General features: G+C 45.5%; 1 protein-coding gene across 2 annotated transcripts in view; it reads right to left on the bottom strand.

The window, feature by feature from the left end:
* The window catches only part of ASTN1 (astrotactin 1), a 300,064-nt gene that overhangs the window by 169,634 nt on the left and 102,517 nt on the right, over positions 1–27,913 (bottom strand). For both annotated transcript variants that reach the window (XM_047077313.1, XM_047077314.1), the window contains exon 2: positions 15,119–15,306. In XM_047077313.1, the coding sequence (XP_046933269.1) occupies positions 15,119–15,306 (188 nt within the window). The remainder of the gene's footprint in view (positions 1–15,118; positions 15,307–27,913) is intronic.

Genomic DNA, 27,913 nt, shown 5'->3' with positions numbered 1-27,913 from the left:
CAAGTACAGAAGGATTCCAGTGGCATCTGGAACTAAAATGAGCAGAATGTGGTGCTGGACTGAATGAATGAGAAGGGGGAGGAAAGGGGGTCTGGCCTGGGTGACGGTGTTGGTGGTCCTGTCACCACAGGAGGCACAAGGGGAGGACAGGGTGGGTGGGGAAACATTGTTCACAATGCATGTGGGACACCCAAGCAGATAGGTAAGTCAGAAGCTGGTAGGAGAGGCCAAGGCTGGAGACAGAGACAGTTATAAGGACCAAGTGAAAAAAAAAAAAAACAAAACATGATACAAACAAATTCTACTCATTTCACAAACACCAACTGGGGGACATTCCTTGTGTGAAGCGTCGGGTTGGTAGCTGTAAGAAATATAAAGATGAATCAGACTCAAAACCAGATCCTGCCATTTAGGATCCTGGAGTCTGGTAGGGAAGACAAGATTCATCAAAATTGCCTTTGGATGGAAACAGACACCAGCCATAAGAAAGGCTCAAAGAAGCCTTTCCTGTTCGCCCAGCCATAGGAGACCAAGGGGGAGGAATGGTCTCCAGCTGAATGATGCAGAGAGGTGGCCAGGTGGACACATTTGAAATGGGACCCGAAAGAGAGGTAGGATTTGAACGCATACACATGGAGGGGAAGGAGGGACCCAGGAAGACACAGCCATGGCAGGTGCAGCAGCAGTGAGTAAGAGGGTACAGAAAAGGGCATCCTGGGCAATAAGAATGAGTAGGAAGACAGATCCCTCTCTCCCCAAATAATAAAATGCACTATTTGTGTAGATGATTCTCAAGCGAAAGAACTACTTTTCTCCTTTTCACTCTTCTTTCTCTGCGACCCTAGTGACGTGGAAGGATATTAACTGGATAAGGCAGCCTTTGACATAGACGCTGGTAAAAAATTCTGGAGGCAAACGCAGCCCTTTGAACACACTCACAGTCCCACACAGGAATGGTTACACGGCCCACTTCCCACTTCAATTTTTTTCATTAGATGAAATCAGGTGAAAATGAACATCAGATGCAAGTTTGATCAAAGAGGCAAAGGAACTCACAAAGGGCATGTGGAAGAGGAAGCAGGGAAGAGAACGACAGCAGGGTCTCCAGTGCCTTAGAGACCGAAGATGGCCTGTCATTACTGAGAGAGGTGACACTGACTTGTCCTCGACCTTGTCCAGATGCAGTCCTGAGAACCAGGAGAGCTCTCCCGGAAGGGAAGTCTGGGAGGTGTCCTGTTATTTGGCAAGGCAGAACCCACTATCCTATCAGAAATTTTCCTTCCAAAGCAGACTTTTCCCTCTCAGGTACAAGTGCTGTCCTGAGAAGAGAGCACACAGGGCCACTGAGGCCGTCAGGGGAGGAAGAAATATAAAACCACCGGCTCGATTGTGCTTGCCACAATCACTCCGCCTCTGGTTTCATCGCAGTCATTCTGGGTAGAAGGAGAAATGTCCTCTTTGAGGACTCCAAGTGCTCCAGAGGTGACTCCAAGATGCACCAAATCCCCCAAGCAGAAGGTCGTGGTCTTTTATTTCCCACGATGTTCTCCCTCCCGTGGTCCAGGAGCCACTCCACTCTGAGGCCGACCCCAGGAGGCTCCCAGTGTACTCCCTGAGGCAAAGGTGGGGGCGTGTCCAGGCAGACTCCGTGGGTGACTGTGAGGACGGCTGGCTGAGCACAAGAGGCCCTGGGCTAGCGGCTCAGCAAATCCTGAGGACAGGCCCCACCAGGCCATGGGAAAAGGCTCCCAGCCACCAAACTCCTTTCGACAGGTCAGCACAGCGGGAAGTGACAGCTCTCTCCCTGGTCAGAACCACTTCCATTCAACCCAACCTACAGGCAGACAAGCCCGCCATTTTCCCCGTAGACCATCATCCCACGGTCGTAAATGGGAAAAAGAAAAACAGAGTTGCTGCAGGGAGCAGAATACAGTTTCTCTGTATATTACTCTGAAGTCTGTTTTAACTGGGGTTGCTAGTGTCCCATATGTCCTTCACTTTCATACTCCTGGAATACCAGAGCTGGAAGCAACTTACAAGGTCATCCAGTTTGGGATTCCCAAGGCAGAGTGCCCACAGCCCATCCATGTGCTCCTAGTTGGTGCCATGCCAATGGCTGGCAAAAGTAGGGGATGTTTCCATTCCATTCTTTTATAAAATAATATTTTTCCTAACCTGTACTGATGTCATTAACGATAACATCAAACCCCTGGTTTTGTTGGCCTTTTCATCTAAGGCAAAAATAAGTTCAAACTGGAAAAGCCAGTCAATGTAAATAAAAATATTCAGAAAATACCAAGGCAGATTAAAAAAAAAAAAAAAAAAAAAACAACCACGGCACAATCCGAATGCCTAAAGTTTTAAGAACACTCATGTGCAGATGAGAACAGGCTTCTGACAGGTGAAGACATATGCCTGCAGTTTCACAGACTTTTGTGGGGAAAAGGCCCATAAGCAAAGCCTCCTGATTTCTAATTCAATGGTCCCCTGGTCTCCCCGGCCCAGCATGTATCACTGTTGAGGGAAGAAGAGAAAATGCCGTCTAGGGGAGCACAGCCTGGTGGCGTCACTCTGTTCTGGGAGTTCCGGGCAGAGCCCCAGCGGGGACATGTTGGTGCTGCCCGTTCCAACTGCAGGCGGAGCCCAAGGATGGTGCCTATGTTCTGACAGGCTGGAACTCTCAGGTGCCGAGGCCGCCTGCTCTGGTCAGCAGAGCCCCCGAGGCGGCCAGCTGAAAGCCCAGGGATGGTGACCTCCGCGTGTACATGTCACATCATTTAGGGAATAAAAAGAATCAAACTGGGATGCTTCATCATCACCGTTGGGAGGCAGAGCCCTCCTGCGTTTGTTTGTAGGGCGGCTTACCTTCCCTCGTAAGACTGTGTCTGAGGCCCAGACAGGTCAAGTTCTGACACACTCACTCCTCTACGTCCCAAATGCTTATGCGTCTCAGTCCCAAATTCTTCCACCTTCTTGCTCAGACAGAATACAGGAAGGGAGGAAACAAAAGGCTGAGCCCTTTAACAAACACCTGCTGTCTGATCTCTTAGGGATCTCCTATGGCCATGGTGCTTTAGGGGGCTGCAGAAGTCCCCTTAAGTTCACCTTAAGCAAACTTCGGCACTGGGAGCCAAGCCCAGAAGGCCCAGATAGTTCTCCATGAGGCACTCACTGCTGTCAGCCACAGTTCAATATATCAATTAACTGAGCATCTGATTCGCCCAAGTTAGAAGGCTATTTGACTCATCTCTTGCTATTCGTGGATGTCAGCAGCAGTGACAGAGGTATCAGGAGAATCATAAATAGCAAGGCAGCAGCAGGAAGCTCCCGACCTCCTCGGATGTACCACGGAGACTCCTGTGCAATCTGGAGGAGAGCTACTGACATCAGCCTCTCATGCAGGCAAGACTTCCAATGAACCTGAGCTCATACTTGACAGGGTATGCGATAAGGCGATTTTATGAGGTGAGGTCTCTCAAAATGCCTCGTCCACCTTCAGCCTTATTTATTTATTTATTTATTTTTTTTTCAACGTTTATTTATTTTTGGGACAGAGAGAGACAGAGCATGAACGGGGGAGGGGCAGAGAGAGAGGGAGACACAGAATCGGAAACAGGCTCCAGGCTCTGAGCCATCAGCCCAGAGCCTGATGCGGGGCTCGAACTCACGGACCGCGAGATCGTGACCTGGCTGAAGTCGGACGCTTAACCGACTGCGCCACCCAGGCGCCCCCTTCAGCCTTATTTATAAGCAAGGCAGACAGCCACCACTAACTCTTAAAGTCCTTAAGTATCGGGGCACCTGGGTGGCTCAGTCGGTTGAGCGTCCGACTTCGGCTCAGGTCATGATCTCACAGTTTGTGGGTTCGAGCCCCGCATCAGGCTCCGTGCTGACCGCTTGCTCAGAGCCTGGAGCCTGCTTCAGATTCTGTGTCTCCTCTCTCTGCCCCTCCACCACTCACGCTTTGTTTCACTCCGTTTCTCAAAAATAAATAAATGTAAAGTCCTTACGTATCACAGACCAAATGTATCATGACCTGTCTGGAAGTGTAATATACTTCTCTGCGTGCATGTCCACCAATATTAGGTGTTTCTGTATAAGGGGCTGTTGTAACCTATCTAAACATTTCACAAAAGTCTGTTGTGTATGTCAAAATCGAAACCAAGCAGGAGCCATCAGCCTCACAGGGAAGGAAAAAAAATTGCATATTTCCTAACCCATACCTTGTTGATAATTCCCTTGTCAAGTCTAAGCATATTTTGTTTTCATCAACTTTGTCTTCGCTAAACCCATCAATACCTCTCAGGAGAGGCTAATATGCTTGTATCTCACCCGAATTTGTGCCTTGAATTTGTAGCAAGAACGATCTCTGTCAATGTCTGCCTTAAGTGACAATTATAATCAATCTATAGGAGTCTGACTAAAATGAGCAAACTATTATCTTTCACTCTGTAAATGGTACCCTAACACTTCCACTAAGTTGTTAAGATTTCAGTCTCTGTTTACACACTGTAGACAAAAGAGAATGTACTAGATGGGGATCAGCCGACTATGGCCTCTAGGCCAAATGGTGCCCGCTGCCTATTTGGTAAATAAAGCTTTATTAGAACACAGCCACATTTATCCATTTACTTATTGCATATGGCTACTTTGGCACTATAAAATGGCAAGAGTTGGGTAGTTGTACCAGAGTTCAAACAGCCTACAAAGCTGAAAGTGTTTATCATCTGGCACTTTACAGACCCGTGGCCTGATTTCCTGCCATTGCCCACGCAGGCTTCTGTCTCTGGGCACATGGCTGCCTACATCCACTATACCCAAAGCTACTCTGTCCCCACCAACCACCCATTGAGTGTAGGCTTGAGGTCAGATTTAAAGGCAAATTTCGGGTCAGTGAAAGAATCACAAAACTTTAGACATGGGCAGAAGGCAGGAAGAAGGCAGCATGAGCTGGAGGAAAGATGACAGCCTTCAGATTAAGAACCCTGAGTCTTGGGGAGCCTGGGTGGCTCAGTCTGTTAAGCGTCCGACTTTGACTCAGGTCATGAACTCGCGGTTTGCGAGTTCGAGCCCCGCATCAGGCTCTGTGCTGACAGCTCAGAGCCTGCTTCGGATTCTGTGTCTCCCTCTCTCTCTGCCCCTCCCCTGCTCATGCTCTGTCTCTCTCTGTCTCTCAAAAATAAATAAATGTTAAAAAAAAGTTAAAAACAACAAAGAACCCTGAGCCTTTTCACCAGTGCTGGCCACAAACGTCTCCCATCAGTCCATGCCTTCTCTTCCCCGTCGTGAACGTGAGTAACAACACTCTTAGATACCTCAGCAGAACAGAAATTCCCATAATGACATCATTTGGTTTGATAAAATAAATAAATAAATTAGTGAAGTTCTTCCAGGGAATTTGGAGCTGGGATCGTCCTCCCAAACCAAAGGATAGCTGCTAGGAAACCCTGTAAACAATGAAACAGAAGTGGCTTAACAATGCCCTAGATGTACACGGCCACATCCCGGCTTCACAAGGGGCCCGTTCTGTTGCCCTGATGACCTTAATTGCCTCAGTCTTGCCCCCGAGCACAACTCCTCCAGGACTCCTGCAAGGGGCTGCCATGATCCCAGCTGCTTTTCTGGCTCCCTAAGGTAGTGGGCCCCGGAGTAACACACGACGCAAGGAATGGTTACAGGCAGCTTGCCCGGCACCCCAAGGGTTTACCTGGTTGGTATTTACTGGGCACCTCCCACGGGCCAGGCACTGTAGGAAGTGCTTAGTAAGAATCATCTCATGTAATCCTCAAAACAGCTTTAAGAAGCAGAATCTATTATCATTCCCATTTCATAAATGAGGAAAGTGAGTTCAGAGAGTTTTAAGCAACTGGCCCAAGGACTCTAGAAAACGTAGTAAGGGGTAGAACAGGGATTCAAACTGGTCTCTCTGATAACAAAGCCTTGCTATAAACTCCCGCCCTGAAGTTCAATACACGGACTGTATAGTCTTCTCTGGAGTCTTGGCTTCTCGATGACCTCTGTCCAGAGTCAACCCCAGGCTTCCCTGCGATGCTTTATCCATTTGCTCAGTGCAGATCTTCACCTTTTGATGTAGCTCAGAGACTCCATCATGATAGCACCTTCCTTGCCCAGTTCTCTATGAGCTTTCCCAATGTTCATCAAGTGAAGGGTCTCTACTGTGCTAGCCAGAGGAAGCAAAATTATCCCACAGCCTGGAACAAACCGGCTGACCCTGAAGCCAGCAAGTGGCACCGTCACGGCAGAATGAAGTCTGGAGTCGGATGCGTTTGCCTTGAATCCTGGCTCCACCTATAAGACCTCGGATCTGTGATGTACTTTCTCGAAGTCTCAGTGTTCGTATCTGAAAAGTGGGAGAATTACCATCTATTTCACTAGATTTTTAGAGAGTCGACTGATATTATGCATGAAAGTGATCCCATACATCGCCTGGGACCCAGCGAGTAAAAATGTTAGCTTCATTACTATGAGTATCACCAGTTCATGTTATCGATTTAAACCCCACAGAGACTATGACTCCCGCTTTCAAAAGGATCTTCAGAGATTTTTGGAACTAAGTACTTAAAATTTGTTGGCTTCTATATCAAGTGAGCTAAATTGCTGAACAGAGTATTACATCATGTTGTTAAAAAATAGTATCATGAAAATGTGGCCTCTTAGCTGTTCTCCTTGCTGTCTGGAGAAATGGGGGCAGCTTAAGGTCTCCATGAGCTTCAGGAAAGAGAAGAACAAAACTGTAAAAAGGATGTAAAAAATATAAAGAAATGGAAAAGAAGGTAGACACTCTACCTGCCTCCCAGTTCTGCCAAAGGCCATCCTCAAATATTAAGTGTTAATAATATCATTAAATGTTTCTTGAAAGCAAAAGGTTGTCTTATTAATTTCCTACCTCCTTAGCCTGACAGATACTGGTAAAGAATCCATATCTAAATGAATGAATGAGTCAACGATTTCTTTTAAATCAATGATAGGTCAATAATGCTTTTAAAATGTTTTTTTGTTTTTAAAAACTGCAAAGATGTGAAAGTATGTACCTGAAAAAGCCTAAATTTATTGTTATATGACTTTCACAATTTTAGAGTGAAAAGTCCCTAACTGCCCTCTTCCCTTCCCTGCCAATAAGCCCGCAGCCAGCTGTGAGGCGGTGTGGCTGAAGCCAAGGTTAGCAGGTGGGTGTAGCCAAGCTGAACGGAATCTGAGCTTTTGGGGTTAGCTGTCTGGTGTAGCCACAGGAAGAAAGATCTATATTCCACCTTGCTTGTGGGTCCTAGTGCTCACAGAGTTACTGGTTTTGAAGCAACAATGGGGGAAAAGCATCAGATGAGGCTCAGCAGTCAAAAGTGGACAAAACAACAAAAACCGATGAATGGACATGTAAGAAATACTTACCGGGCACCCACGATTGGCCAGAATATGAGCTGGTGCTTCTCAGAGAACAGAGTCTAGACTCTGCCAACTGCTTCGACTTAAATCCTGGCTGTGTAACCTAACAGCTGTTTGAGTTTAGGTATGTTACTCCACTTCTCTGGCCCTTGGTCCCTTCATTTGTAAAATGGGATGATAATTATCCCTACCTCATGGTGTTGTGATGAGAATAAAACATACGGTAATATATACTGCAAGTACTTAGAGTAGTGTTTTTTCGGGGGATTTTTGGTGGGGGGCGAGGCAGAGGGAGAAAGAGAGAATCCTAAGCAGGCTCCACACCCAGCATGAAGCCCGATGCAGGGCTTGATCCCATGACCCTGGTATCATGAACTGAGCCAAAAAAAGTGTGGGGTGCTTAAGCAACTGAGCCACCCAGGCTCCCCCTGCAGCACGCCCGTCACATTGAACAAGCAAATCATGGGATCATGGCTTCTCTCCTCTGCTAAAGAAAGTGGTTCCGAGCTGGGCCTGGAACAGGACTAGTCGTGTTCTGTGCCACCTAAGCCAACCTTCCTGTAACCACAGCCAACGGGAGAAGGTTAAGGTTATAGCTTTCCATGGGGTGATTTGAGAGGAAAAAAGCTGTCAACAAACAAGAACTATGGTAACTAGCTTCCCTCTGCTTGTCTCCCTAAGGAGTCAGGGGAGGTGGGGAAAAGCAGGGAATCTGGCAGCCACAGGGACAGGGACAAGGTGCAAGAAGTCCCGAGGGGTCACAAGTGAAGTGACTTGATGAATAAATGGATAGTACAAACACTGAAAAGCATCAAAATGGGGATGAGATTTACAGAGTACGCTGGACAAAGGAGCTAATTTATGGCAATGGGAACGCGTCAAAGAGCCAAACCACAAACCAGCTGTGGATGCTGGGGGCTGACAGGGTGACTCCCAGATCCTGCACAACCTTTCAGCTCCAGAGTTCATGAAATTCTACTTTGAGGATTTTTTTTTTTTTTAATTACAAGATTCCTGCTGGGGCGCCTGGGTGGCTCAGTCGGTTGAGCATCCGATTTCGACTCAGGTCATGATCTTATGATTCGTGGGTTCAAGCCCTGTGTGGGGCTCTGCGCTGACAGCTCGGAGCCTGGAGCCTGCTTCCGATTCTGTGTCTCCTTCTCTCTCTGCGCCCCCCCCCCTCCGCTCGTGCTCTGTCTCTCTCTCAAAAATAAATAAACATTAAAAAAAAAGAGAAGATTCCTGTCTACCTTACCTCCATGTGAGTTACTATAGTCAAACTCCCTTACAGAGAAGACCTGAGTGGATCTCCATTTTTTGGAAACTAAAAAGCCTCAGCAGTGAATGTATCCATTTCACAGTTGAGGTGAGAAGCTTCCCAAAAGGTCAGCAGATTACCCGACATCATATAAAGCCAGGCTCTGAAGCTTACCTTCCAACCCTAAACCCAGTGTTTCTTTCCCACACATCCTAGCCCCCCCCACACACCCGTGTGAATATGGGAGCACAGCCAGCACTCGGAATAGCTCAACAACTGAAACGGCTAATGGACTCCCATGTACCTGCACCTAATGCACCTTGGCAAGGCAGGCACAGCCAAACCATGGTGCCAAGTGGGGAGGTTTAGAAACCAACCTTCCCTTGGCACTTGGGAGAGCCCCCAAATGGGCCCTGGCATGTCCTCTTTTGCACATCAGTCTGCCAATAACAACCCAAGTGCGAGGAGGTTTTGTCTGTAGGGATCTTGCTGTTATTTTACAAACTGCCCACCATTTTCTTAGTAGGAGGCCAAGTACAAGACAATGGCTTTGGCAAGGGGACGGTATGGCCAGTAAGTCAGTCCTGCCCCATAATGGATGGCTTGAATTGCTAGAAAAGTTCTTTGGACTGAATCTGTTATCACTCTAGTTCTATCTTTTGTGGTAACACAAGACATGACTAAACTCCTCCATTTCTTTCTAAAAAAATTTTTTTTAATATTTATTTTTTGAAAGAGAGAGAGAGAGCGCGTGCATGCACATGAGTGGGGGAGGGGCAGAGAGAGAGAGGGAGACACAGAATCTGAAGTAGGCTCCAGGCTCTGAGTTGTCAACACAGGGCTTGAACCCACAAACTGTGTGATCATGGCCTGAGCCGAAGTCGGACGCTCTACTGACTGACCCACCCAGGTGCCCTTCCATTTCTTTCTAAAGATCAAAAAGAAGGATAGGGCATCCTCAGTTGAACTAAGCAAACAATATAAATTGACAATGAAGATGTAAAAGTGACCCTGATTAATGAATTTGCTAATGAATTTTTGTAACCGATTAGCTGAAGGCAAAAGGGACTGACAGAAAAAGCATCTAGCTCTCCTATGCCCACAGACACTTAATAATAAACCGATGGCCTTGATGGCACATAGCAATGACCACACTTAGAAATGCTCTTCCCTGCCCTTAGACGTGGCTGAGCTTTACGAGTTCAGTGTAGACAGCTTCAAGCAAAGTAACACACGATGCGTAGGCAGCTGAACTGAACTTGAGCGAGGATGCACAAGGAAGAGCAAGTGAGAGCAAGGATGGGTCCTCTGGCACAAAGTTGGCGACAGTCGTAGTAACACAGTCCTGGAAGCTCCCATAGGTATGTTCTGCAGGCTTTGTACTAACTCGGCCCAGCCGTTACTTCCCCAGGATACAACTTCTCTAAAGTGTCCATTCTATTTCCTGGATGCTGGGACTCCACAGTAACACCTGTGGCCTCCTTTGTCCCTGAACCTGGTTCTTTATGCTGTTTCTCCCAAAAGAAAACCACGTGTCTAGGGCTCACCAGGAGCTCCCAGAGACAAGGTGCTTGGAGACACCTGAGGAGCCAGCAGTTGAGGGCCACACGGACCTACAGACACTGGCCAATGGGCCCCACAGAGGTGGGACTAGTGGTCTTGAGCAGACCCAGGCTTCACTGATGGGCTCCAGTCCCCAAATCTCCAGGGAGATAGACAAACGCTCAAACATTATTTTTTTCCACACAACTGTGAGTTGTGCCTACGAGGGCTGAACTATGAAAGCTTACCTACCAGCAGGAGTTATGACTGCAAAATATATATACCAAACTGAAGGATTTTTGAAAGGTTACTTGCTGTGAACACTATATTTAACCAACCTATATGCATATAGGAAGTCTATTACCACTGCCATCTTTAATTACAAAGATGAAATATATAGATAGTACGTTAAAGTGCTATTATGCACCATTCAATTCTTTTGCATACCGTAAGAAGAAAAATGTAGATCATATGGCAAATTAGCAAAAGTACAACATGGAAATTTAAACCCACAGAGTCTGAATATCTAAAGTCAAGTCATGTTAGGGGCACCTGGGTGGCTCAGTTGGTTGAGCCTCTGACTTCAGCTCAGGTGGTAATCTCATGGTTTGTGGGTTCGAGCCCCAAGTCGGGCTCTATGCTGACCGCTCGGAGCCTGGAGAGGTTTTGGAGTCTGCGTCTCCCTCGTTCTCTGCCCCTCCCCCACTCGCAGCTCTCTCTCTCTCTCTCTCTCTCTCTCTCAAATATAAGTAAACATTAAAAAAAAACAAAGTCATATTAAAACCTGCCGTGGAGTAAAGGATGTGCTTATAACTGAAAAATTCTCTGATTTATGGATTTAAACTCACACAATTGATTTCTATTTGGTGATTTGGCTTTCACTTGTTCAAGAGTTTGCAAAAGAGTATCAACAGTATCCCTGTGTGCTTCAGTAGTTTTAAATGTCAATTACCGGGGCACCTGGGTGGCGCAGTCGGTTAAGCGTCCGACTTCAGCCAGGTCACGATCTCGCGGTCCGTGAGTTCGAGCCCCGCGTCAGGCTCTGGACTGATGGCTCGGAGCCTGGAGCCTGCTTCCGATTCTGTGTCTCCCTCTCTCTCTGCCCCTCCCCCGTTCATGCTCTGTCTCTCTGTCCCAAAAATAAATAAACGTTGAAAAAAAAATTTAAATAAATAAATAAATAAATAAATAAATAAATAAATGTCAATTACCTTGCAAGATTCACAATAAATCTCTTCCGCCCAGTTTGAATCATGCTGGAGGTTACAATACATTGTTTGACCCTCAACGCGGTAATCTAAGATGTCAGGAGGGAAAGAGTACCTCTTTGGAAAAAATAATTCAAAAATTTTAGGATTTGATTGAACAGTAAGTAAAGCAAAAGGGTTTTCAAAGTTTTCAATTGCCAAGTCCCCAGCTGAGGTACTGGTTTCCCTCAAGCCCACCATTTTGCCGAAGGTATATTTACACTGGGGGCAGTGGAAACAAGGACTCACCAATTCTCATTCACAGAGTGTCATAAGGATACAAAGAAGGTATTCCTTGGCCTTTCAGTCTCTCATTACTTATACTTTGTGCTTAAAACTAAACACAGTAAATGCAAAATATAAAAATAAACAGTGGTCTCTGCATTGAGGCAATATGGATGGGAAAAGGGTAAACACAAAATCAGAGAAATGTAAACTTGAAGGTTTTCACAGGACCATTAATTCCCTCTGCACATATTGGAAATATTTAGAATTACCAGTTAAGCTTTTAAATATACATTTTCTTAACAAGAGAGAAAAGGTTGGGTGTATTCATATTTTGATAATCACCTTAACTTTTCTCTTTTTCAAATTATGCTATTTGGATCCGAACTGAAAACCACATCAGTATTGATCGTTACAGTTAATGAAAAATAGCTCTGCTATTGTTATTTCATAACCAACAGGGCTTGGGTAATAAAATTTCATGTAAGTGCATTTTGCTGTCCAACAGTGTTACTAGTCAAAGGCCTGCAAAATCTTCTGACATTTATAATGCTCTCTTTCCAGATGCCTCAAATGGCTGCCTACTTCACCTCCGAAGGATGTGGTATAAAGCATATCAGATGAAGTCTACCAGTCCCCGAGTCTCTTAAGAAGAAGCCATCAGAGATTCTAGGAACGGTATCTTCAAACAGGATACCCTCAGGCTTGATTTCTAAGCTGAGGGCAGATACACAACTTTAGACTTTGAAACTGTGTCTAGAATGGAATGTTAAGGACAGGAGAGGCAGTGCGCGAGAGCGTATGGCATGGAATGGGAGTAGGGCAAGGTAAGATAGCAAGCTGGGCTCGGGAAGACTCCCCTGACCACCGCGTCTTTGCCAAGGACGGGAGGGAGTCCTTACATCTTCACCTCACCGTGGGGTCCCTGTTTGCTTGCACAGGTCAAAGGCTTTCCTGAATTTTTCATGGAGACAGGGGCCTATCCACATGCAAGAGGTCAAACACAAGACTTGCCTGCCCTCACCCCCTGCCCATGCTCTTTTAACCTTTGCCCCCTCCAGCAAGGTTAATGAATAATAACGTAGTGAAGAGTAACGTAGAATAAACTAAAGTAAAGCTGAAGGAAGAATCTCTTCCATTTTATCTGGAAGACAGAATGTCATCGTTGGTCTATGGGTGACCAGTAGCATAGGAAGGAAAAATTTCAGACACAGGTTGAAGGCTGACTTTTGTTCTCTTTCCATCTCAGCGCCCACGGTCCATTAATCCCCGCTCGGTGGGGGGAGGCCTCAAAAAACAAAGCATTAGTAACGGAGGGCTTCTCATAGGGACTGTTATATTTTAAGGGCACAAACTATTTCCTCAAATCCTCTGGCATCCTTGACCTGCACATTTCCGTCTCCATGGTCACCCACCCCCACAAACATGCATCTATGTGTGCACATACACATGCATGCGCACACACACAATACCCACATATAAACTTCTCTAGAGAACTTACTGGAGCACATCATTCTGAGGATGGAAAGGACAGGATACTTGAAGACAGGATCCTTGCTACACTAAGATTCGTGATGCAGCAACGAGGACCAGCATTAGACCGTCTTTCCATGGATCCTCCCACTACTCCCTCAAGCCCCACACCAAACACACCTTCTGATACGTTGCCTGTCTTGACCATCTATATTCAGGGCCTTTCAGATACAATCACACCCAGTATTAGTCCTTAAGAATCTCCATACACTTCCTTTCACCCTAAACATTTCCTTGGCGTGATGACTGGTTCTTTGAAATGGTCTCAGACCAAAAGAAACAAAACAAAACAAAACAAAACAAAACAAAACAAAACAAAACAAAACAAAACAAAAACCATCCAGAACAATGGCGACTGCTTTTCACATTGATGGGAAGATGTGAATGGCTGGGGGAAATCCACCATTGTGCCCTTCTTTTCAGTGAGACCGTATCATAAATGTGAAGGCAACGTGGCCTCTACATCTGTCACTCCAGTCAATGCCAGGGTGGTTCGGCTGATCTGCCCGATCTTACCGCTCTCTGGGAACTACAAGCTACATGACAGAAGACAATCTTCCCTGAGAGAGGAAATGCTAGCCTTTAATTAAGGACGTACAAGTACCATAACTGCCATGTTAGAAACCTCAATAAATTTGTAAATGTGAGGCATGGCAATCTCATTTACCTGCCTGCCTTCCAGCACATCTAAGCATTGAGGTTTACCATTTGCTCTTAAGGACTCTTTTCTTGACCATATAGTTTAAATAAAGTAGCTTGTGTATATGCAGGTAATCTATCAAGCTAGTTATTCGTGCAGAGATCAGTGGAAGACTTACATTCTGAGATTTCATCAGAGATTTTATGGAAAGAGTTTCAATGTCACATATTTGGATAATGGGAATTTTTATGTATCTGAAGTGTGCTCAATTTCTCCCAATTTGATAAACAAAACCAAACAGCACGTAGTGTTGGTATCAGAGTAACAGATAAAGTTTAGATCAAGACCTAGATTGGTTTTCTCTAGTTTCGTAAACATGAAAGAGCCCATGCCTTCTGTATATATGGCTCATGAATAATCAGTCTGGCCTCAACCTGCTCTCAGGCTTCCCTAGAAGCAGACGATATGTTGGTTTTACCAATACAATACTAATATGTAAGATGCCAAGGGAAGCAGACATTGTCTATGTCCACTGGGAAATTCATTCATTTCTTCCACAAATATTTATTAAGCATTAACTATGTGAATGCATTCTTCTGAGTGCCAAGAACACAACAGTGCACAAAACACCACCAGACAAAACCCCTGCCTGTCACTGTACCACCTACTTTTGAGTGAGAGTCTAGGACACAAGTTCCTAGAATTTTAGGAAGAATCTTCTCATTTTTTTGAGGCCTCAAATTTCTGAAGAGGAGAAGGGAGGCTGATGGTGACAGTTCTGAGCTAGGCTACAGGGAGGGGCAAGTATCTATTGATATGCCCTTTGTTGTAAGAGGACAGAAAGCCAAATGTTGACTTTCTCCTGGCTGGAAGAGGAGAGAGAGGGCTTGGTAGCAGCAAGCAGCTTGGCAATTCAGTCATTCAGCAAACATTTATGGAGCAACTATTACAAGATATTCTGATCTACTAGTTGAAGAACGCCTTTATAAGACAATCCACTGCCACAATCTGATATTCTCTTGTTTGTAAAAGTTACTCCATGTCTAGGCATGTTCCCAAAGAGAACAGGTGGGTAATGGTGGTATAGAAATAACTACCCCTTATATTTCACCCCAGGTGGAGACACTTCCCACAAATGGGAAATTTACTTATTAATGTGATCAATGATCGTTGTGGAGTGGGTTTCGTAGAGCTACGTTCACGGCGCCAAGGCTCTTAAAGTCAAGATAACATAAGCTACGGCCTGAGAGGTTAAAGCCACGCTGCTCCTACCATGACTGAGATGTGCAGGATCCTCAATTCCTCTTCTGCTGACTCATGCTGGGGTTCTTCAGTTGGGTCTTGTCCAGGGAGGCTGGGAGCACCATCTTGGTGATGAATGTGAAACAGCAGAGTGCCATTCTCCAGCCACTGCTGCCTCCAGCGCACCAGAGGGATGTCCTCTGTGTTTCCTGAGATCTCTAGAGGACAAACACCAAAGCACAGGTCAGAATTTGGACTGGCCCAATCTGGATCTTCTTATTCATCTTCTTCCTAGGCAATGGTACCGATCAGCCGGTGTCAGCTAAAGACGACAAAGGGTTCCAGCTATGGTTAGGTCAGGTTTCAAATCTCCAGGAAGGGAAGAGGCCCCGAGAAGAAGAGACTTATCCACCCCCTAGATCTTTGCTCCATAATCGAGCGAGCCAGACTCTCACCCATTGAGAAAAACACCAAGGTGAAAATTCGAGCTCTTCCCCATATTTCTATGATCAATAGCATCCTTTACCCAGCACTGTTTGAATACCCTGATAACCCCGGAGGTAAATAGAAGGTTGTTTGCCTCTTGTAAATTTGAAAATGTGAGTTCCCTAGCAATTACTCCTAGACACCAGTGAATCTACCAAGGAAAGAGCGGGTAATTACTGTGCAGAGAACTGGCACGTCTGGAACAGTCCTGGGAGGTTACTGCAGAGCAACTGGGGCTGACAGAATATTTCTAAAACCACAATCATTTGCTGCATAGCCCACTGGAGATGTGTAATACTCGCCGTGGCAGGGATGTTTTAATTCCCTTTAATTTTTCTCTTCATTTTTGCAGAGCAGAGCTGGTACACACAGAGGGGGTGGTGAAAACCTGGGCCCTTAGCACAGACACAAGCACTCACCTGCTCTCAAGGCTCGAGATGGAGGCACCGGACTATCATCAACAATTAACAACAAAATACCAAAAACCTACTATGCATTTCACACTGCAGGTGCTAAGCTACTGGTACAGAAGTATGCTACTATGGGTCTCTCCTGCTAATATTCCTAAGCAAGATCACATCGAAGCTATGAGATAATTCACAACAGAGAGACCTGATTAGCCCAGCCTTTCCTAAACTTCATTTGGCCTCAAAATCATTTCTTCCTTAACAACTATTACCACCCTAGGGAACTAATATTCCGCTGAGCACACTTTGGCAATGCATTGCTTTATAAAAGTTCATTTTTTAAAAGGCATGGCTTCTTCTCCCAAAATTTATCACCTTTGACCAAAAAAAATAATAATTCCACGGACATAAAAAAGATTTAATAAGACACATTTAGAATAGTATTCTCATCAAGTACCGCACCATAAAGAGGGAAGCAATTTTGAATATTTATGGAGTTTATAAATATCTTTCACTATTTGTAGGAGGGCACAAATGATGTTCTGCTTTATTTATTTACTTACGTATTTATTCATTAATTGACTTAACATATACATTGGGCATGCACTGTGCACCAGGCACTGTTCTAGGCACTGTGATACTAATCTAAATGAGGCCCTCAACAAGTTCTCCAAAGCAATCCACCCTTGGGTGAATGTGGGAGGTGTTGCACCATGTATATAATGACACCATGTGAAAACGTACAATTTAAGAGTAGGCTTGCCAGGGTTGAGGGTGGAAGAAGGGGAGGAAATCTGGAAGAAGATGGTAGTGGCCTTGGGTCCTAAAGGGTGGTGGCTATCCTTTTCACAGGTAGAGATGTAGAAAGGGGACATGCAGACACTGATAGGAGAATTAGAAGGAGGACGAGGAAGAATACTGGCTGGTCCTCTCAGGGTAGGTTGGTGAAAAGAATTCACAGGAGCCACAGGTCATTAGCCTATCCCTAAAAGACACAGATAGTATTCCCTACCTCTTCCTAATACCCTCCAGACCGGGGAGAAGAGTAAATGGGTGTGTGACGGGCGATGAGGGGACAGCAAAGACGGGACGATCAGAGCCCCCCTTCATCCTCAGCCCCTCGCCCACTCGCCTGGCGCCCAAACATCCCACCGGGATGGCGAGCTGTCCGTGCTCTGGAAGTGACCAGCTCAAGCAGCCAAGAAGCTGCACAGGGTGTAGGAATGGAAGATCCCCTGCATCCGGGTCTTGGTTTTCCGCAGGCACAGCCCCATTTGTTAAGTGAGGCAGTGAGTGACACAGGACTCCTGAGTTCACTTTTCCTCTAAGGTGGCCTTCCAGACTTCCAGGTGAAGAGAAACCCTTGGGCGTGCCTCCCAGCAGCAGCCACACGACATGTCACTACAAGTGCCCCAATCACAAGCTACTTCCCAACCATGGGTCAAGCCCCAGGAAGATTCCTCCTGGGAAGCACATCCCTCCCCCAAGTGCCTTCCCTGCCGCTGCAGGAAGAGACCAGTCCCCGCAGCATGGACAAAACTCACAAGCACTAACAGCTTATAATAGAACACCCAACACCATAATTCAATCACTCAGAGCAACACGCTTTCAGCCTCCTACCCACACCGGCTCTAAGCCAGCCTGGGATTAATTCCATACATGTTGGGTGCCACTTCAGGCCTTCCTGTAACTCTTTAGAAGGAATCTAGCACCTCATACCTCCAAAGCGCTTAAAATGGATTTTTCTTTCCCAGGAGACTCTCATCAACTAGGCCAGGCTCATTACCTCCATTTTTACTGTGGAAGCAAGGACAAGTAAACACCCAGATCAAGGTCATGCCAGCCTGACACAGAACAGGAGCTAAAACAGAAGTAGTCCTATCAGATCCCCTCCATTGCCAACACACACCAGACAACATGACTTTTGCAGAAGCACGGAGAGAGAGAGAGAGAGAGAGAGAGAGAGCGAGCATTTGAGTATGGAGTGCGTGTGGTCTTCTAGCAGGTTCTGAGCGGCAGTATTTTTATTTGTTGTGCAAGGTCTTAGTATTCCATGACTTCTTTGTGTAAAAAAATTAAAAACATTTTATCAATAACATTTTATTAAAAAACATTTTTTAATGTTGATTTATTTTTGAGAGACAGGGAGACAGAGCGTGAGCAGAGGAGGGGCAGAGAAAGAGAGAGAGAGAGGAGACACAGAACCTGAAGCAGGTTCCAGGCTCCAAGCTGTCAGCACAGAGCCTGACGCGGGGCTCAAACTCACGAGCCGTGAGATCATGACCCGAGCCGAAGTCAGATGCTTAACTGGCTGAGCCACCCAGGCTCCCCAAGTATTCCATGACTTCTTTCAAAATTGAGATAGAATTCCCATACCATAAAATCTGTCCTTTCAAAGTATACAATTCCATGGTGGTTCGTACATTCACAAAGTTGTGAGACCATCACCACTGTAATTCCAGAACATCTTCATCAGCCCAAAAAGAAACCTATATGTATTGGCGGTCCAAGACAATTTCTGAGGAGGGAGGCGTTCTGCTCCAGGGTCCCAGGAGTGGTGGTACCAGGGAACGAACAGGTTATTGACAAAGTTCTCCCACAGGGAGGTGAGCTGAGAGCACAGAATCTCTGACCCTGGCTTCCAGGCCAGCCCTCTGAACCTCTTTGTGAGATATTCATGCCCATCTCCACAAGACAGTGATAACCTGATCCTGCCCAGACCAGACTCATGGTAGAGGGCAAAAAAAAAAAAAAAAGGGTAAACAAGGAGAGCACCATGCCTGCCCATGAGGGTGCTTGTCGTTTTTAAGATTCAAGATAATTACAGAATGATAGCTTCTTCTTTGGCCTTTTTCCCTGTCCTGGCAGGATCTGACATGGGAGGGCCAAAATGCTAAACCAGGAACTTATTTACTTGTGCTGAATCTGCCCTAGGTCAGCCAATGAAAAACCACAGGGCACAGTAAACGTCTTGTGAATTTCGTCACCAATGGAACTGAGATCAGAGCTTGGAACATCAATGTAATCACGTTGGCCTGGATGTTAGCAGAGGGTCTCCAGAAGAAGAAATGCTCAGAAATTGCTTTAGCAATGCAAGCCTTCCCTGAAACTCCCAAGAGGTACATACGGGAGGCGGCAGTTACTCTGGTCCAAAGCCTCCTGAGGGCTGTGGATGAGGCTCAAACTGAGCCTCTGCTCTGTGCGTGCTCCGCACAGCCCAGTCCTCCATAGTGGACTGAATAAAACAAGTGCCTACAGAAGCCTCCACAGCCATTTCAAGATACCACGGGTGGGCTGGGCACCATTGCCAACAGCACGCTGTGGGATGGAGATCTCCAGAAAGGGAAGGGTGCCCTTACTCTTAACGTGTCCATTCTTCCCCTATACGAGCCTCACGTCTCCCAGCACCTCCCAAAATTCTGGAACTGCCTAGAATACACAGAAACCAGGATGCCATTTGTTCCTGTATACAATGAAGATTTTTGGAGCACACTCCATTGACCACATTCAGCAAACTGCTATATGATCCCTACCCTGAAAGAGGCTTTGGTCTAGGAAGAAACTGAAGACATGGCCAAGACTAAGTACTCTAAGCGGTAACAGCCATGCTGAGTTGGGGGAGGGTGGGATCTGGCTGGACATGGGATATAATGGGAAGAGACGCTGGAGGCAACTCCATATGAAGAGAATGTGTACTAAGAAACGGCAGCCTGATGCCTGTTTGCAGAAGGGTAGCGTTAGTTCAGAGGAGTCATGGAGGACGAGGGAAGGAATGCAGATTGATGTCAGGTGTGAAAGGTGTGAATGCCAGTTTAAGCAGTTCCGAGCTAATGGAAAGTCACTCCCGGTCTCATTAAGCAGAGAAGGGAATAAGGCCAGGATTTAGAAAGATTGAGAAGACCCAGAAAGAGAGCGGCAGACAGACTAGACTCTACCCCAATCTCATGGTAACTCTGATCCCGTATTCTGCAGTGACCAAAATACTGAGCTGGAACTCAAGAGATCTGGGTCTGGAGTAGCCTTGAATGTACTGCCTAGCTTTGAGTTTCCTTATCTATGTAAGAAGGAGCTGTACACATGAATTTCAAGACCGTTTTGTAACTTGACATTCCACGATTCTAAGTCCAGAACAGGGTGCTTCACATGACCGCCTAGAAAGATGGTAATTTCCACGTGCCAAGAAATGTCCACTCTTCTCTCAGGCCTTCCCTGCATTCCACCTCCCCTTTCCCTCAGAGCACAGGGTGGACAGGTTTGGGATGATTTCATCAGAGCCTTTAAGAGCCAGGCCCCTTTTTGGACTGGACCTCAGGCTGGGGAGAAAGGTTCTCATTCCTGCTGATGCAGATATGCGGTTTCTAAGGAAGAAATCCTGGAGCTTCTGCATATGCAATAGAGAAGCAGGAGGATGGGTAAGCAGAGGCAGTCATGCTAGAGAATGAGCTGGGGTGGGGAAAGGCACAGTGGAGAGTGAGATAAAATCACTTTTATTATCATATTTTTTTTTATTTTAGAGAAAGAGAGAAAGGGCAAGCAGGGGAGGGGGTAGGGGGAAGGGAGGGAGGGAGCAAGAAGAGAGAGAGAGAGAGAGAGAGAGAGAGAGAGAGAGAGAGAGAATACCAAGCAGTCTCCACCACACTCAGCACAGAGGCTGACGCAGAGCTCGACCCCACGAATGGTAAGACTATGACCCAGGCCGAACTCAAGAGGTAGACGCTCAACCGACTGAACCACCCAGGCACCCCCAAAATCACTTTTCAGTTAGTTACTGTGGTAATGTTAGCATGTGCCCTGTGAACTTGTAGCACTGTGTTTTTGTGGGGTTAGCTTAGGATACCCAAAGCTTGCTACAAAAATTCCTTTTCCAAACATAACAACTTCCTCCTACCATCCAAGTGCCGTGCCCCTTCCGTAGGTGTCCCCTCACGCTGAGCATCCCTGAACTGAGCCACTAGGACAACACAGCATGCCAGCATCAGAATTTCCCCCGAAAGACAACTTCACTGAACACCAGATCTATGATGCCCTCTTCCAAAGAATTTGGCAATTTAAAGTCAAATGTGGATTTGAACTGGGAAAATTCTCAAAGATCCTTTAACGCACTCAATAACTCAGAGTGGCTTAGAGCACTCTAAGCCTTTCTGGGCCCTTTTTTCACTCCTGAGAAGGCTGAGTTTCCAGCTAAACCCAGCTAAGTAGTAATGAGGTTGCTCAGGTGGTGAGGTCAAGCCAGGAGGCGGCATGAACTCGTCAATTCTAAGCCTCTCGTTGAGGCACCTGCTGAACTGACCCTGCAGTCTTTCAAGGTTGAGGGCGACACCCCCTGATGACCATTACTATCAGAAGACCTTGTTTAGATCAGGATTTTCAAACTTGCTGTTAATCTTAGAAACTCTTCCTCTAACCAAATCTAATACAGCTTCTGAGGGGGCTCCCCAGCGCAGAGTCAGAAAAGATCTGGATCAATTGGAAGACAAATAAAATGCACTACCACGAAACTCCCTGCTGTTAGGAGACTGGAGGGGGTAATCTATGCATTATCAGTTTTGCCTGGCTGTTTTTCAATTCTGTTAACTATGATATTGTGAATAGCCTCATGTTCTTGATGAAAAAATTGCAGGGGAAAGGGTCATCTCTAAAAATGGAATCTAGCCTTCTCTCCACCCTGTGCTACCACAGTGGCCATTTTGAGTTTCCCTATGTGATGGAGACAGCGCAGGACTTCAGCAGGGATAAGCCAACTGTTCAAAACGAATGGTAACAAATGGGTTTTGTCCATCAGTGACTATCACTAAGGTAACCAAAGGTAAGCCTGTGATATAATTACCCCCCTTTCTTCCACTCTTTTTTGATGTTTCTTCCCACCCCACCCCCACCTGCCTGATTTCAGAGTTTGAAAGATTATTGATGGTAGGTGCCAGTTCCCACATGGTTTCATTATGGTCTTCCAACAGAAACTATTAACAGTGGCATTAACTTTCAACACCTTTGTAAGAAAATAACCTGCTTGAGTCAGGGGTTAATAACAGCAGAGGATCGCTAATTATCCTGCAAATCTTTACCCTGGTATCAAACGTGACCCAAGTCTTTAATGTCTCTGGAACGGCAGCCTCTGAAGACCCCAACTTGTTCCATAACATAATGACAGCAGCACATTAGTGTCCTGGCCATCTGTGAAGAAAGATAAGGGACAGATGAAGAGCAGACAAAGGAGAAGGATGCAGAGAGAAAGGACAAAGTCAAGAGAAGTAAGAAAAGGAGGCTAGCCAGAGAAACGATGTCCCTCGGGCTGAGTTGGCTGGGCCTCTACACCTCTCGCTACAGGGACCATCTGGTAGGGAGTTCTGAAGTGATACAATCCCACAGCCCTGAGTGAGAAACACATAAGATAAGGTGCCCTGCTGGGCCTGAATTCAACCAGCACAGATGCCAGAAACACCGATGGTTTGCCTGAAGTCTGCACCTATGGAGGCCTGGCTCAGTGAACAACAAAATGGGAGACAGCATAGCCAGGAAATTCTTTTGTAAAGATGTTCAAAGTCCTACTGCGAATGGAACTCTCAATGTGCTTCCTCTATTCAATTCACTATCTGCCATGGGGCTGTTTCTTATCATCTCATGGCTTGAGCCATGGACACAGAATCACACAAGCAAACCCTCCACAGCAAAATGGATTAAAATTTCAAGAATCTCTTTTTCAAGTAACTAGAACCTTCTTGACTTGCAGATCTGGGATAGAAATTTCCACTTGTGACAAGGAGAAGGATAACTGAATTTCTATTTCCTTTCCTTGGTGACACGTGCTCTCAAAAAACAAGAGTGCCTCAAAGCATTAATGATCCACTGATGAGAAACGGAATGGCGGGTTGAACGGAGCACTGGATGGGGAGCTGGAAGAATAAAGCTGTAGTAATCTCTCTGGAGCTCCTTTTTATCATCTTCAAATCATGGGACCAGGAGGTCTCTAAGGACTCCCAAGCTGTGACCATGGTATTCCATGACACAAAGCCACACGTGACACTTGGTTCTAGTTATACCCCAAATCAGGTGAAGGCTAACTATATTTCTGCACGCCAACTGGATAAGTCTCTGTGGGAGTTTTTCAAATCAGCCTTTCCTCTTGAGAGTATGGAATGCTTCTAGCTCACTCCAGCCTGTCAACTTCTAGAGTAAGGACTGGCTGTACAGAAACTCATGAGAGTGACCTCTGGAAACTCCAGTTGGTGGTCCCCAATAAGAAAGCATCCACATATAGATGCTTCCAAAAGGCTGATGTGGAGAAGGGTAGTCTCAGTAAGAAAACCTCACCTGATCTCTCTCGGCAGTCCTACCTTATAGAACCATATTCTACAAGTCAGAAAAGCTCACTTCCTTTAAGGCTAGCCACCCACCCACATCTCCTTTTCCAACAGAGGTTTAAGATAGACTAAAATGAACCAACACAAAAAGCAAGAGTGATTAAAGAAAGAAATAAAGACTCTTGACAGTCCATGGTATGGTGTCTCTGGGGCCAAGTCGGGGCAGAAGATGCAAAAAACAAAAACACACACAAAAAAAACAAAAAACAAAAACAAAAACAAAAAAACAGAAGGTAGATTTTAAAATCAGACGTGACGGAAAGCAGCAAAGCTTTCTATGGATGCTGCTGGAAGTAGGTCACTCTCTGCTACTCTGTGCCGGCATGAATAGCAATCGAGCAACTACACGAACATTCTATTTACCTAGCCATGGAGATGAAAACATTCCTGTGGCAGAAAAACGCAGCCAAAAGGTTCTGACACAACCAGAGAGATGAGGAGGCATTCAAATGGCTTATGATTTCATCCAAAATGGTTTGCTTGTTCCTACTACAGTGTTTCTCTGGATCTTTTCAAACCTCTGCAAAGAGTTTATCCACATGATACTCATTAAAGTCTCATTTGAAAGGGGGGGAAAAAAGCCCAAAGCTCTTTGAAAAAGGCAGGGTTATCTGAGCTGCAGATGTACTGGTAAGAAAATTTTTAAATATATCCAGCTCTATTCTCCACTGCCACCCGACTGACCTTTGTAAATTGAGATAACGACACGCATTTAACAAAATCTGACATCAAGTAAGATGTGTAATAATATTTAAACTCTGTAATGTTAAAATATGTATTTACGGATCATTTCATACATTGTAATGAGAATAAGTCATTTTGAAGCCTGCAGGTTCATGATTGGAATTCTGATTTGAGCTTTGTAAGTCCTTGGGGGCCACTTCCCTGCAGTGTGGCATTGGAAGCAATATGGCGGCCTGTGTTTTAGAAAGCCAGGGCACTAGATGGATACAGGGTGATTGCAAGGAGACTTCTTCTCAGACAAGTGAGAGCTCTGCTCCTTCAGAATCCTCTCTCACATCCTTTAAGTCCTTCATTATTAACAAAGAGTTTAGCATTTGCGATAGTTCTCACCCTGAACTATTTCAATGAGGTCCTCTGTATGGTTCTCACCTTATAAAAGGGGTGGGTAGAGAAAACGTTAATGACAAAAGATCACCTGTAATGACATAAAAAGGAGAAAAACCCACTGTTTGTCCTAAACTGTCTTGATTGAGCTCCACTTCTTATTAGTTCTCATCCATTTGTATTTCTGTTCTTATCATCTGTGTTTCAACTCAACAAGTAATATGTCTATTACGTGTTGGCTCTGCTAAGAAGCCCTTTCAACATTCACGGGTTAACTTAAGCCTCAATGACGCTTTAGTGTGGGTATTTATATTCCCATTTTACAGATGAGGGGTTCCAGAAAAGTCAATCTACTTGACCAAGGTCACCCAGTTAGTAAATACTAATTAGGGGGAAAGATGCCTAGGCCCCCTGACTGCAAGGCTACTGTTCCTCTCCACTATTTCAATTCCCATTCTCTCACTTTGTAAATCTCAACCCCAGGATAATATAAGTAAAGTGCTCAGCAGTATCTGACATATGATGAGCACCGATCAACATCAGTGCCTTCACTGTCATTGTTAATATGGTTTGTTGTTGTCATTATTAGAGCCACTCACATAAATTCTAAAAGTGACTAATAATCCTTGACAGAGTTAAGCAAATGGTCCCTTTAAATGACCCCAACTGGGAGGCGCCTGGGTGGCTCAGTCAGTTGAGCATCCACCTCTTGATTTCGGCTCAGGTCATGATCCCAGGGTCGTGGGATAGAGCCTATTGGGACTCTCCCTCTCCCTCTCTCCTTGCCCCTCCCTTGAGCTCTCTCTCTCTCAACCTCTCTCTCAAAATAAATTAATTAATTTTAAAAAATAGATGACTCCAGCTGCTTAAGAATCTTCAGAAGCCTGGGAACCCTAAGTCCAGGAATGAGCTCAGGTCCAGTGAGGAATGGGGCCAAGTCATTTGTGTATACTTCTCTAATGCTTGTTAGCACACTGAACACTCTTTAGATCTCTCTCATAAAACCCCCTTTTATATACATACCTCTGCGTTAAGACCCAGCCACAGAGATTCTCACCGAGGGAGGCTATGCCATCCATGCCCATTCAAGGCCGGCGCGCAAATGAGTTTGCCGTCAGGCACTTACCAAGAGACTCGTGAATTCACACAGGCAGGTCCCCCTGGAGGGCCGAGGGTGTGGTGACTGCGGTCAAGGAAGAAGCAAAGACCAAATGGAGGTTGTGAGCAAACTGAGTCCTCTTCGGCAGACGAAATCTGTTTAAGTGCTTGTTATCATAAATGCCAGAGGTATTGCAACTTAAGCAGAACTTTTCTTTCTCATCTCAACCCTGGGGAGCAAAGCTTTCTGGCCCATTCCTACAGACCTGTGAGCCCACCTTGCTGACCATGAGCACTGCCTTCTTGCACGTAGTTCAGGGCAAGACAAGCATTTCTCTAGGCTCTTCTCTCTGAACCATTTCCTCTTACAGAAAAGGGGGAGGGGGGTGTCAAGTGACCTCTAAAGCCTCTTCTCCCTCTAAAATTCTCTGATTTTAGTTTGCATCTTCCTACGATCTGCACTTGCCATACTGGGAACTAAACCTTAGGTTCCTCCAGACTGAAGATGAAAAATGCTACGAATCTTCGGTATCTCTGCTGTGTTGTCCAGCCTAAGAAAGGAGAGTGGGAGGGAATTCTACAAAGACTCAAGCACAGGAAAAATTCCTTATTATCATCACTGCGTTACAACTTGCAAAGCCCACCCTTATAAGGCCCCCTCCCTTTTCATTCATCAATCCTATGCAGTAGGCTCTACAGAGGTAGAGTCAGAAGGCCAAACAGTGATGATCACAAGGGTTAGTGCTAATGAGACGGAGATAACAGGGCTCAACTCCAGTCTTCTGACTCTGAGCTCAATGCTCTTTCTACCAAACTGTGCTGTCTACCAGAGCGATGTTTATTTATACTGAGAAATCATGAACCACTGTGCTTGTATTTGAGCTTAATGAATTAGATATACAGAAGATCTACATCAGGAGTAAACACTGTCAGGAGTTTGAAGAGTTTGGACTCACAGGCCCAGGAATGAAACTGAGTTATTAACCTATTCGCACTGGTCTATAAATCACATGGCAATCTGATGTGATTTCCCCGTGACAGACTCCCTTGGAAGATCAGATCTGCTTCTTCCTCTCTTCCAGTTATGGGTCTGAAGACTCTCTCGACACTGCTTTGGGTCCATTTCTGCAGGCTTATTTGGGTAAATGCTCATTATAATAGGGGTCAAGATGACCTCTAAATGACCTGACAGACCTCCCCAGGGAATCGTGGATCTGGCCATCTAGTCCCAACAAGAGTGGGTTAAAGGAATACAAGGTCCCTTGATTTCAATAAGATGTTGCTGCTTAAACAGGAAGGACAGACACTGACAAGACCAGTTGCTAACATCTTTGTGCTTTTCTTCTCTTTCTTCATTATAGCCCGCTCTATATTCTTTCTTAATTCTAAAGCCCTCCCCTCCTCTCCAGGCCCCCTACACAAAACACACATTAAGAGGCTGTCAGCGAGAAATAGGAGTAAGGTATTCTTCACGAAGGACTCATTTTCAGAAAACAGGTGAAGTCTGTCTGCCATTTTGCATTCATCAATGGCACCAATCCTCACACCTGCTCTGGCCTTCTACCCTTTTATTGTGCGGGTAACTGCTCTGTGGGGCATGTCCGAATCTGTGGGCTTATATTATCATATATACTTCATGGCACCAGGAGGTTTTTCCCTTTTTTCTCGACTCCATCTACAAGACTTGTAATGTTCATGCTCCACAAGTGCCTAGTGTCCACACAATGCTGGGTGATGTAAAGACCAGGCTGAATCTGCCAGAAATGAAGTAGGACAATTGAGAATTATTATTCTTCTTCACAACAGCTATCACATTGAGCTAAACACATACATGCTCCTTAAGCTACTGAACAGCCTATAAGGTAGGTACTATTATTATCCCAGGATTAGGGAGGTGAGGCACAAAGAGACTAGGTAACATGACTCTAGAAAAGGAACACATTCTTCCTGAAGCCTTACATGGTCCACTCACTAATTCTAAGTGACAGATCTAGGGAGGGATCATTAGCACCCAAGCCAACACACTGATTCCATCGGTGACCAAGGAAGAGGCTGCAGACACACTGTGGTGAGATCAGGTGGGCAGAATCCTTGGTATCATCTGGCATGGCCATGAGAATGGGGAATGGTGAGGCACGAACTGGACCTGAAAATCTATCCATATATTCTCTTTTTTTGACTTGATCAAGTCAAGAATAGGAAGTATGGGTACATGTATAAACATCAGCCCCCAAACACATATGGTCTTTCAACCTAATTCAGAATAATGGCTAATGATTATGACACATTTGCAATATGACAGGCACTATCTAAGGGCTGTTGAATACACTGATTCATCTCACCTTCACAGCCATTGCATGAGGTGAACAACTACAGGTTAGAGGGCGAAGGTTCAGAAAGGTTAAGCA

This window comes from Lynx rufus, unplaced genomic scaffold, assembly GCF_022079265.1.
Source record: "Lynx rufus isolate CCGP_SWC_20201006 ecotype Redwood Valley unplaced genomic scaffold, mLynRuf1.p SCAF_15, whole genome shotgun sequence".
Taxonomy (NCBI): Eukaryota; Metazoa; Chordata; class Mammalia; order Carnivora; family Felidae; genus Lynx; species Lynx rufus.
The sequence above is the reverse complement of the archived record's forward strand: the minus strand, read 5'-3'. Positions and strand labels throughout refer to the sequence as shown.